Raw genomic sequence first — 12585 nt, 5'->3', positions numbered from 1 at the left:
ATTCTATACTTTTTAATTATTGCAACATAAAGAGTCCAGGAGAGCCCGGTGCCATCTGAGACTTTATTAGTACTATTGACTCTGGACGTACAATAAATAATGTTATTGGTGTTGAAGTAATAAATATGAAGTGGGGGTTTTGGTGTAATAAAAAAGTAATTGAATTAGATTGTTTGTGAAAATCCCTACTTTAAAGAAGGTAATGACAATACTTTACACATTTTTCCCCATTCTCACAAATCTACACAATATTGTCTCTCTAGCCTCTCATTTACACACTAATCATTGGCCCCATGTCACATTAGTGTTTCCTTATATATAGTAGGTGGAAACGAAGTTACTTGCATATCCAACACAAACCAAGCATAATTTGTTAACTGTATAGTCCGTCCAACAACATGAGCTGCTTCCTTGTACTACTACTACTTGTGTTGTCGTCGGCAGTAGTACTAGGTTCTTTTTCTCCTACCGCCGCCGCCACATCAAACACTAACAATTCTTCTTCCTCCATAGCCAAACCCAACTGCAGTGATCATTGCGGGAACGTAATGATCCCATTTCCCTTTGGTTTAGGAGAAGAATGTGCTCTAAACTCAAACTTCTCCATCACTTGTAACACCTCCTATCATCCTCCAAAGCCATTTATAACAAATAGCGCCGTGGAGGTTAGGGATATATCACTTGAAGGGCAGTTGAATGTGAAGAAGGGCATAGCTCGAAAGTGTTATACCCGGATGACGGATATACCAGTTTTCGAGCTTAAATCAGAGCCCACTCCGGCCAATTTCTACGTCAACCAGACCGCCAACAAATTCGTTGCTGTCGGCTGCAATGCTTTCGCTGTTGTAACAGAAAACTATCTCGACGACGACGACGATTACGAGGAGATGGACGATGTTGGGTCAAACAAAGTAGAAAGTTGTATTACCTCCTGTGGCGGCAGAATGAAAGATGTCAAGAACGGGACATGCGGCGGAGTTGGGTGTTGCGAAATCGGAATTAGTAATGTGGCGAGGGACGCTCGCGTTTTACTGAACACCACCACGGATTCCTATCCCGATAGTCACTGCATCTACGCCTTCGTGGTGCAGAAAGAGGAGTTCAACTTTTCCGCCACAATGCTTGCCCGAAAATGGGATGTGAATAAGCTACCGGTGGTTCTTGACTGGATCATCCCGGATCAGACGTGCAATGGCACATGTCAAGGTAATAATTGGGAATTTTTAGCATGATATTTTAGGTGGTTATTTTGGGTGGTACAAATATATGTGCATTCATTTTTAATTTGGGTTGAGTCAAAGTAGATTGGTTCTTCAAAGTGAGATGAAAAAATTAATATATTGTACGAGAATCAGTGACCGAAAATAGATATGGAAAGGCTTGAAAGTAGCCTCGTTCCAAATTAGAATTGGAAATGGGTTTGCACCAAGTTGTGTATAGTAGATGGACTTGCGACTCTTTGTGCGTCATCGGAATATTTTGCCGAAGCAACGACAATGTTATTAACGTAAACCACAAGGTCAAGTCCAACGAGTGTGGACTCAACTTGCTTTTTTCAAATTGGACGAGATAAGTTTAAACAGGGAGCGGGTTGGGGCATAGAGTTGTAGAATAGTTGTTTGAGGTGTAGTGGGAATTGAGAGGATAAACAGGACCTGGAAAAAATAATTTTGCTAGAGAATTAGCTCTAATATCATGTAGAAGTTGTAATCTAGACATTTATTCATAGCAAGAAAGCAAAATAAATAGAGTACACAACCAGAAGGAAAAGAATCCAGTCACAACCACCTATACACAAATTAAGCAAGCCAAAAGAATATGCCAAACTAAAATTGAGCAAAAGTGTTTGGTAAATGATTGTTAGCTGATTGTGTTAGTGAGTTTGATTAGTTGATAATATTAATTGATTGTAGAAAAAGTATTTGGTAAATTAGTTGTTAGCTGTTCGCTGATTACATACAAAATACTTTCTAAAAAAAGCTACTTTGATGAGTAGCTTTTTGAATTTTAACATTCTGGAACAATTAATTGTTACAAAAAGCTAATTAATCAAACATTCATATTGATTGTTTAACCAAGTCAAATAGCTAATAGTGGTCAAATAAATCAAAATTGACTTATAAGCTAATTATTTTATCAATGATGGCCAAAGTCTCAATATAGTATGTATACAATTCCCTTTTAGGTGGGTTCACATACATGAATGCCAGAATATAATCTAACTTTCCAAAGCCTTTGAGTTGGGTAGATTTGGGATGCTGATTTTAGACAGGATTTTTCCTGTCTTCTTTCTTTTGCTTGTTGGAATTATTTTCTATAAAATTTAAATTCAGTTATATTTTATATAAATAAATTCAATTTATCTACTTATTCGTTCCCTACAGGTAATACCATATGTGTTTCCATCAATGTTACCGCCAACAGTAAGGAGGGGTATCGTTGCGGTTGTAAGGAGGGTTATGAAGGCAATCCTTATCTCTCTCCAGGTTGCCAAGGTATGCATATATGGCACCATTTATGTCATTATATGTGTTGATTGTCTGATCTGCACTTATGTTTTGTGAAATTATCGTGAATTTGTGGGAAGCGTTTTTGAAAAGTGAAAACACTAATCTTTAATATTTTTTTGTGCAACATATATACTTGAGGGAATAATATCTATGAGAACTTGTTCCCAAAAGAAAAACTACGAACGAAGGTTAGATGTCCATCTAGTTAGATATATATACTGGTTCGAGAGCAAAAAGAAAAACTACGGGATCACATTTTGATAAATAACTCAAACTTTAAAATGCACTTTGTAAGACTATACAGTTCACTCTGCACTACTCAACACTCCCATATTCTGTAAACCAAATGCATGCCCGCACAGTGTTATGATGTGAAAGTGAACTCTGTAACTTTGCAAAGTGCATCATGTAATGTTACAAAGTGCATTTTAATGTTTGTGTAAAAAATATGCACTATGTAGTGTTGCTAAGTGCACTTTTAACATTCATGTGAAAGTGTATTTACGAGGTGTTTGGTTGGAAGGAAGGAATTAGGGGGGAAAAGGATTGTAATTCAATGGGAAAAGAATAAAGTATGAATAAAATAGGAATTCAAATTACATTGTTTGGTAGGGAGAAATAGAATTTTGTAGTTGGGAAGCAAAGAAGTTGTATAAAGACTAAAATACCCTTGTATAATAATACTAGTAATAACAACTAAGGGTAGTAGTGTCATTTCATTTGTTTTTCCTTTCTCAAATTCATTAAATTGCAATTCATGGGGCCGGAGTATCCCATGAATTGCAATTCAACAAAAGGAGGGAGTTGCAATTCTGTAGAATTGCAATTCCCTCCAACCAAACAATATAATTGAGACATTCATTGAATTGAAATTTAACTACAACGAAATTAAAGTGAACCAAACGCCCTCTTAGTAACACCACATAGTACACTTTAAAGTCGTAGAAAATTACGAAACTATTACCACAATTCTTTTCTCTCATTATTTCAGATCGGATAGATTTTTCTAAAATGAGCAATTGAAATAAGTATTAATATGAAGACATGAGGTAGTTATATATATATTATATACAATTCAAATAACATCAATAGTGTCTGTTTCAAATATTTAAATCAAAATTGTTAAGTCACTACCCTATTGCCGGAGACTTTGTGGTCGAGAGGTTACAGGTTTACAGTCAAGTGGAAAAATTGGTGTGCTTCAATAGGGAGTCAGTAGTATTAAAAAAATCGTTCCATTTTATATGTATGGTTCGGTTTATGAGATTTGACTGAAGTTATTTGAATTTATTGTTTTATGTGTATGGTTCGGTTAACAAGGCTTGACTGAAGTTATTTTTAATTTAATTTTTCAAAATATTAAGTTAGTAAGTATTCCATTTTATGTGTATGGTTCGGTTAACGAGGCTTGACTGATGTTATTTGAATTTATTATTTTCTATGTATGGTTTGGTTAACGAGACTTGACTGATGTTATTTAAAATTATTTTTAATTCAATTTTTCAAAATATTAAGTTAGTAGGGTTAGTTCGAGCCTCAGTGGAGGCGTTATTGGTTCTTTGTGTTTCAGTAGGTTGAGAAAGTATATGAACAGATACTACAATGTAATAGAGCCAGTAACTTTCAAAAAAAAAAAAAAGTTAGTAGGGTAAATAAAATGAGATAAATGGAATAATTATTTTTGTAAGGAGTAAAAACACAATTTCTTTTCTTAAAAATTTGTGGCCAATAACTTTCTGATCTAGTGGTGCAAAAAGACTTTTTCATATGAAAGGTCACGAGTTCGCCCCTCAATTGGGGCAGAATTGACTCAATTGTATGCAATTTGTCTATCCAATGCCTTGTGGTACTTGGCGGAGACTTAACAAGTCATACATGCACGATGTAGCAATAAATGTTATATGTACCATGAAAAAATAATGTAACAATAATAATTATTAGAGTACATACATTAATCCCCGTTGTCCCACAACCACTTGCATATGTCCCCCAACTTGATCAGGGTATCTTTTCGACCAACCTTTTGGTTGATAAGTAGGTTTAAATTGGGTCAACACCTAATTAAGTTAATCAAACAATTAGAGCTATATATTAACCTTCTTAGTTTGATATTGTCAGTTATAAGCAATCTAAATTAATTTATCTTACTGCTTTAAGTTTTCACCCCTAGTTAACTGTATTCTTGATCTTTCGTTCTTCACATCTAGCTACTTCGTTTAGCTCTTCCAACTGACCTTATTATAAGTTGTATTTTGATCTTTACAAGTTTTTTTTTTTAAAAAAAATTAGAAAATTACATTTTCTTTTGAGTGTTCTAATACTTAATTTGCCTATGCAGATTATTTGTATCATAAAAATCTATCTTTAATCCTACATAACAATTTATGCAGCTCTCACCCAAACAATTTTGTAAATAAATAAAATAAAATTCTTTACCTTAGCTTTCTCCTCCTCTCACTTTCTTCTCTTCTTGTCTCCATTTCTATTTTAAATTCTCTTCTTCTTTTATACAAAGTATAAGTAAATTATTTTACAAATTAAAAATTAAAATTTCAGATTGACGGACAAAATTTTACAAACAAAGTGGACAAAAATTACGATTTTTACTAAAGTTGACCACCCTTCCAAGTCGGTCAAAAGTTCCAAGTTACCAACCACCTTTGATAGGTGGGAGTTGATAAATATCTTAAATCTCTTGTCCCAAATGTTAAATCCTCAACCAGACAGAACATGTAGGAGGATGTAAATTACGGTGATTCAATAGTTTAGTAGACAGTGCCAAATGTCGTTGCGCACAAGGAATCTGACCACTTTGGACATAATTCCGACACTGCCGCCGTCGAAGTTCGAACCTTGGTCTCTTGTCCCAAATACTGCCCACTAAACCATTGAGTTAAGCTCGTACGGGTAATATCTTAAATCTCTATTCACTTTTAAGGTGATCAGAAAAATTGATTGGAATTTGACATAATTAAGCACTTAATGTTACGTCAAAAATTATACGGAGTAATTAGTAACAAAGGTGCAACTTAATTTAGTTCCACGTTTCCTGATGCCCTGATGGTAAGATGTTGGGCTCTGCTGCCCAACTATCTTCTCTCACCACCTATCAGCTTCAACTGCATAGCATGCTTTCAATGGGATTCCTGTGACTTGCTCTAATACAGTAATACCAATTATCAATATCAAGCGCTTACCGTTATGCTAAAATAAAGTTATAGCTTGCTGCGAATGTGCAATTTTATTTTTCTTATACTTGTGTAATAGTCAGCGCTACGTTTCGATGAGAAAGTGCAAAACTCGGCTCTACGAGTCGTCGCCCAACAGAAGTTAGTGATTTTCTAATCATTTTAATTGGCTTTTGCAGATATTGATGAATGTGTAAATGGACAGAACAACTGCTCCATAAACTCTATTTGCTCAAACATTGAAGGTAGTTATGAGTGCCATTGCAAGGAAGGTTACCATGGCAATGGGAAGGGGGAATCGGGCTGCCAATTACCTATGGATGATTGCAAAAATAATGGGAAAGGGTGCACTTCTTCTTCTAAACGGATGATTATTGAACATGTTATTGGTAAACCAATGCCCTTTAGCTCGTTTCTCTTATCATTTCATTCTTCTCCTAAATACTGCTTCGTACGGGCTCATTTCTATTATCCTTTGCTTTCATTTTTGGTAGCTATTTAGGGTTGGTTTCCATTATTTTGTCATTGTCATTACTGCATATATGCATGGCATGCAGGTATTGCTTTGTGCACTGTGCTGTTGATAAGTGGGTTTTGTCTATACTTGGGATATCGAAGGAGGAAATCAACACACATCAGAGAGAAATTCTTTAGAGAAAATGGAGGATTGATTTTGAAGCAAAAGATTGCTCAAGGCACTACGTCTTCCGGCACAACAAGAATTTTCACTATCCAGGAGCTTAGAAAAGCGACCAACAACTATGACCAAACTAGAATCATTGGTCAAGGAGGTTTTGGGGTTGTTTATAAAGGACACCTTCATGATGGTCGAACCATAGCCGTTAAGAAACCCAAAATGTTGGACCCAACCCGAGTCGAGCAGTTCATCAATGAGGTTATTGTGCTTTCCCAAATCAATCACAGAAACATAGTCAAACTCTTTGGTTGTTGTTTAGAAACAGAAGTTCCGTTACTCGTTTATGAATTCATAAACAATGGAACATTATCTGACCATCTAAATGACAAAGACAAGGCATCCACATTAGTTTGGCCGATCCGCTTAAGAATAGCTACTGAAACAGCTGAGGTGCTATCTTATTTGCATTCTGCAGCTTTTCCTCCTATAATCCACAGAGATGTTAAACCCGCAAATATTCTCCTGGATAATGAGTACATTGCCAAAGTATCTGATTTCGGAGCATCGAGGTTAGTTCTACAAGACCAAACTCAATTGATAACTATGGTGCAAGGAACATTTGGTTATCTCGATCCAGAATACATGCAGACCCACGAATTAACAGAAAAGAGTGATGTTTATAGTTTTGGAGTTGTCCTGATGGAATTGTTAACCGGTAGGAGGGCAGTACTTTACGATGGTCCGGTGGAAGAGAGGAGTCTATATGAGCATTTCATTTCATCATTGAAAATCAATCAATTGTTCAAGATTCTTGATGACAACATTGTTTGTGAGGGAAACACTGAAGAGTTACAAGAGGTTGCCTTACTTGCAAGAAGGTGTTTAAATGTGAAGGGGGAGGAAAGGCCAACTATGAAGGAAGTTGCAGTGGAGCTAAGTGGATTGAGGAGAGCAGCAAAACATTCATGGGTTAATAATAATTCAGACACTTCCATAAAATCACATGCTCTATTTACTGAGCCACTGCCAATCCCCTCTGGATATATTGATGCCACTTTTAGTATAACAACAAGTGAATATGATAGCTTAAAACATCATATGGAGTTACCAATGACCACTGCAAGATAATTGCAACGGTACGCGCATGGGTAGCTCAATTGGTCACTAGAATCAAATTTAAGAATAATGATTCGGAATCGAGTCTCACAAGCGACAGTGTAGGAGAAAATTCTCAAAGTGAAGGGGACACCTTTTTTGTGCATAGTAAGCATACCATGATTTTCATTCTCCCAAATAGTGTCGGGACGTGGGAGACATTGGCGTTGGGGATTCATCTTTTGTGAACAAATATAATGTTTTGTTTCTATTTTTTCCTTGTGATATAAATTAAAATAATATTGAACTCTATATTTTTTTTTTATTTTTTTTAAAAAACAAAACTTTATTAAGCAAATGAATTAAAATGTCTTACAAGTGATGGTCCAAATATGACCATAACACATACTCAGCCCTAGAAATTGGGTTTATACTAAAAAAATAAAAAATAAATAAAAAAAAACACTAAAATAAAGGATGGACTTAAGCCCTAACAGGCCAGACATAAAGAATCAAAGAATAAAATAATGGATCCAAGCCCAACTAATAAGCCAGATCAAAGGAATAATAAATGAAAAAAAATAAATAAATAATAGGGGTGCTGAAATGGAGGCGTAGAATCCCCTATCGGCGTCGCACCAATTTTCGCAAAAACCAGCAGCATACCAGCTATTTCCAGGAGAATAGTTGCACCTACATGCCACCATGTACTAGTGCGCCACCATGCCGCACCACCACAAAGTTGCAATACCGCGACTTTGCACCACAATGCAACGATGCAATAGTGCCAACACGGCCGCAACGCTTCACGCCCACGTCTCGTCAAACTAAATCTATTGGTTGGCCAAAACCTCCAAGAGTGCAAAGGAGGCACGCAGGCCCAAAAAATGGCACGCAGGCCACCAAAGAGAGCGGTGGTGGTGGTGGTGGTGGCGGCGACGGCGGTGGTGGCGATGGTGGTGGTGGCGGCGACGGCGGTGGTGGTGGTGGCGGCAGCGGTGGTGGGGTGATGGTGGCGGCGGCAACGGCGGTTGTGTTGGTGGTGGGCGGTAGCGGTGGTGCAGCTAGGGTGGTGGTGCTGGTGGCGGCGGCGACGACGACGATGACGGTGCTATGGTAGTGGTATTGGTGGTGGCGACGACGGCGGTGGCGATGGTGGTGAAATAGGAAATAAATTTAATTGGGGGATAAATTAGGAAATAGAAACTTTAGGCTATTTCCGAGAACTCAGGAATAGCCTAATACCAGGGGGCCCCCAGGAATCACTATTCCCTTTGCAAGGGGAATAGGTCATTCCCGGGAACAATGTTCCTGGGAATACAAGTGGTTACCAAATAGAGGAATAAGCCTATTACTGGAATGCTACGTCATTCCAGGCTTATTCCGTGAACCAAAATAGCCCATTAATGTTCAATACAATGATTTAACTCATTTCAAAGAAATTGGATAATTCATGAAGGTGATGATCAAACATCTGTCCTCAAGTAGTGTTGGAAGCTATGTAAAAATGACAAGCCAATCTATCTAACTTGCTTAGTAATGCTTATCTTGTAAAAGTATTATTTATAATCTTATTTCCAACTCTATAAATAGTTAAATACTTATCCTTTAGACATTAGCTCGATGCTATCATTATTATTATTATTATTTATTTATAACAAATTTATAATTCCTTTTTGAAATATTCAAACTTCAATTCTTTAACAAGAATTGAAGTTTGAATCTCTTTAGCTCTGGCTACTTGTTTTTTTTTTTTTTTTTTTTTTTTTTTTTGTTTTAATTCACAGTTTGGAACCGGAACCGTCTGGTTCCGAAATTTTACAAACCTTACCGGAACCGTACGGACGGTTCTTTCGTTACGGTTATTACAGTGACGGTTATGGTTCACCCCTGCGCTAGCATAATTACAAATATGTGAGTTTTGATTCATCTAAAATATTAATGATGATATATATGAATCTTAATGTGTATATATATATATATATATATATATATATATATATATATATATATATATATATATATATTAGCATTATTGAATTAAAAAGTTGAAGTGCCCTCAATTAAATATAAGTGGGTCAAATATTTTTTTTAAGTATAATCGACACACGAGAGGCACGGGCCCAGGCTCGAGGTAAGCTTGGCACGAGACTGGCCTAAATAATTCAGGACTGATCCCAGACCGTACTAGTCTAGGCCCAGGCCCGACACGGCACTGGCCAAGGCTTGGACTTTGGCCACCTCTACAATTTTACAAAGTTTTATTTGACCCTTATCTCAATATATATAAACAATCTATTACTGAGCAGTTGGAAAGAAAAGTAATCTACGGAGTTTTATTTGACCCTTATTTCACGATCTCTCGCCTTTCGGCCTCCGCCTCTACTCTCAGATCACGATCTAACGTGAACCAGCGACAGGTATTTTTATACTATTTTATACATATTTATACTGTTTATACTGTATATTTAATATTTGTATGCTTATTGGTTTATATTTGTATGCTCAATTTGCAAAGGATCATTTAGGTATTGTTTCAAAATGCTGCTGTTTATTTATATATTGTATATATACAATTATACCTACTTTCTGTTATGCTCGTATAAACCGTGGCGGGGCCAGAAAATTCATGTAAGGGGGACTAGGATCATGGAAAAAAGATACAATACCGACCAATTAATAACAGTACCGGTCATACATGATATCATTATATATTATCGATAGTAATTTATAATGATACTCTATGTAATTGACATTGATGTTAATTGATACTTTATAATTTTTCACATAACACAACATATATACAATATCAATCTTGCTTGTCACTCTTTTATCAAATAAAAGTTTTGACATCTCTCTTTTGGAATCTCACTTCACAGAATGGACACAACAAACATCCCGAATATTCCTCCTGGACTCTATGTAGATGAGAAACCCCTCAACTGGGCTTTTCCTCCTATAACAGGTACTACTCAGTAATTCTTCAATAGTTATATGCAACGAATGCATATATCTTCAGTATAAACATGGCATATTGGTAAAATACTTAGGCCATGTTTGGTAAAAAAAAATGGCCTATTGTCAATTAGCTAATGTTATCAACTATTTATACCTTCTAATTAACACAATCAGTTCACAGTTAACAGCTATCAGCTAACAGCCATTTTAACATACAGGTCCTTAGTCTATTAGCCAATTTTGACTTATTTGACCACTATTAACTGTTTGGCTTGATTAAACAATCGATATAATTAAATGTTTGATTAATTAGTGTTTTGTAACAGTTTAATTATTGTTCCAAAAGGCTAAAATTTATAATAAAGCTACTCAAAGTAGCTTTTTTGAATAACTTTTTTGCCAATGTACCAAACATCTTTCTACAATCAACTAATGCATGCTATCAACAAGACCTGGCGCATTGTTTCCGGTGTTCAGGTGATACTCATATAAGACTATCAAGGTATTATTTCAAAACTTTTGAGCCCTCTAAAATTCCAAATTGTAACCTCTAATTTCCTACTCTAATTTCCTATTCGCCTATTCTGATGTTCTATCCACGCAGACGCGCAAGCCGCAGGACGCAGCAATGCAGCCGACCGCGACGACTCCAACATCCCACGAGCGGTGACAGCACGAGCGGTGACAACAGGTTAGTGGTATACAGTATACACGGATAGTCTGAATTTCTGATACTGTGTATGTTTAAACTGTCTACTGTTAAAAATGTTAATTTGTTATATTATCTATTCGCCTATTCTGATGTTCTATCCACGCAGACGCGCAAGCCGCAGGATGCAGCAATGCAGCCGACCGCGACGACTCCAACATCCCACGAGCGGTGACAACAGGTTAGTGGTATACAGTATACATTGATAGTCTGAATTTTTGATACTGTGTATGTTTAAACTGTCTACTGTTAAAAATGTTAATTTGTTATATTATCTTAATATCTTCTTCTCCCAAATATTATATTAATATCTAGAGTAGTCGGTAGATGTTACTTTGTTTACGTTTTGCTATTGATTGTTAAATGTTGATAGTTAAATATGTATAAGATTATTTTGTTTATGTTTTGCTATTGATCGTTAAATATATATGAGATTAGATAGGATAACAACTAACCATGCAATTGAATCTATTTCTGAACAAGTTAACAAAAATGTTATGATTTATGAGAACTCGAACTTTATTTTTTTCATTGTGTAGGAGGATTCTGAAAGATGAGATTAAGCTGGAGCCTAAAGAGGAGATAAAGCTGGAACCTAAGTTGGAGATTAAGCTGGAGCCTGAGTTGGAGCTGTAACTTATTTCATTTTATATTATTATATTTTTATGATATTATTATGTTTATATTGTGGTTGCTATTAATGAGTTTTCAAGACATTGGATTAAACTTTTGGATTTTTGTATTGTGGACTTTCGGTTTTATAATATGTTTTAAACTTGTGTTGAAATTATATATAATTGTATTGTGGACTTGTAGTTATTAAACTTGTGTTGTTCGATTTTGTATTATGAGCTTGGTTATTGAAAGTTGGTTTTAGTGGTGATGTTTTAGTGAGTGTTGTCCTCTAGGAATGACTATAAGGGAATTGAGTAGAGATGGATTAAACACGAGATCATTGAGTGTTTGAAAACTAACCAAAAGGAAACGATTGTTTGTATAGAGACAATTATAAAACAAATAAATGATTAAGTAATAGACAAGGATAAAAGAGAGGACTTAAATTAGATCAAATAGCAATGTACGAATGTTTCTTAATGTTCTAATATTCTAGACTAAACAATGTTCAACAATGAATGCAAGGAAGTTAAGTCAATGTCATTGCCACTCTCGTGGACATTAGACTCTCACCAAGGTTCTAATCTCATTCTCATAGCAATTAGACTAGGTGAGACAATTAATTAAACATCTTGTGTGCTCATTTCCTTCCAACTCCCATTTCTCAAGAGTAAGTTAGAAATGTGATAGGTGATAGGGCCCTAACCAAACAAGAGTCCATACAATTCTCCAAATGCACAATCACATTCATTCTAGAGGCATAGCAAAACCTAGATTTGGCAATTCAATTCATGTTGGCATTCATACAAAGCAATTCAATATAGTGAAATCGAAAAAGTAAAAGCAATTGAAATAATATGCACTGAATTCAAG

General features: G+C 35.8%; 1 protein-coding gene and 1 long non-coding RNA gene across 2 annotated transcripts; both read left to right on the top strand.

Annotated features, from left to right (window-relative positions):
- Positions 1–361: 361 nt before the first annotated feature.
- On the top strand, positions 362–7740 carry LOC109179436 (wall-associated receptor kinase 2-like). The gene is made up of 4 exons (XM_019328939.1): positions 362–1206; positions 2385–2495; positions 5878–6087; positions 6256–7740. Exons 1-4 carry the CDS (start codon positions 399–401, stop codon positions 7461–7463), a joined length of 2337 nt encoding a protein of 778 aa, XP_019184484.1. The 5' UTR covers positions 362–398; the 3' UTR covers positions 7464–7740.
- Positions 7741–10842: 3102 nt separating this feature from the next.
- Positions 10843–11852, top strand: LOC109179440. Its single transcript, XR_002053901.1, has 4 exons — positions 10843–10890; positions 10993–11079; positions 11207–11278; positions 11637–11852. It is a non-coding gene; the product is annotated as an uncharacterized LOC109179440 (long non-coding RNA).
- Positions 11853–12585: the final 733 nt, after the last annotated feature.

This window comes from Ipomoea nil, unplaced genomic scaffold, assembly GCF_001879475.1.
Source record: "Ipomoea nil cultivar Tokyo-kokei standard unplaced genomic scaffold, Asagao_1.1 scaffold0900, whole genome shotgun sequence".
Taxonomy (NCBI): Eukaryota; Viridiplantae; Streptophyta; class Magnoliopsida; order Solanales; family Convolvulaceae; genus Ipomoea; species Ipomoea nil.
The sequence above is the reverse complement of the archived record's forward strand: the minus strand, read 5'-3'. Positions and strand labels throughout refer to the sequence as shown.

Bases quoted from the DNA above. Each gene is read 5' to 3' on its own strand.
- LOC109179436 (XM_019328939.1), top strand. From the start codon at position 399: ATGAGCTGCTTCCTTGTACTACTACTACTTGTGTTGTCGTCGGCAGTA. The intron at 1,207-2,384 runs GTAATAATTGGG...CGTTCCCTACAG, and splicing joins GTGCAATGGCACATGTCAAG to GTAATACCATATGTGTTTCC. The intron at 2,496-5,877 runs GTATGCATATAT...TGGCTTTTGCAG, and splicing joins TCTCTCTCCAGGTTGCCAAG to ATATTGATGAATGTGTAAAT.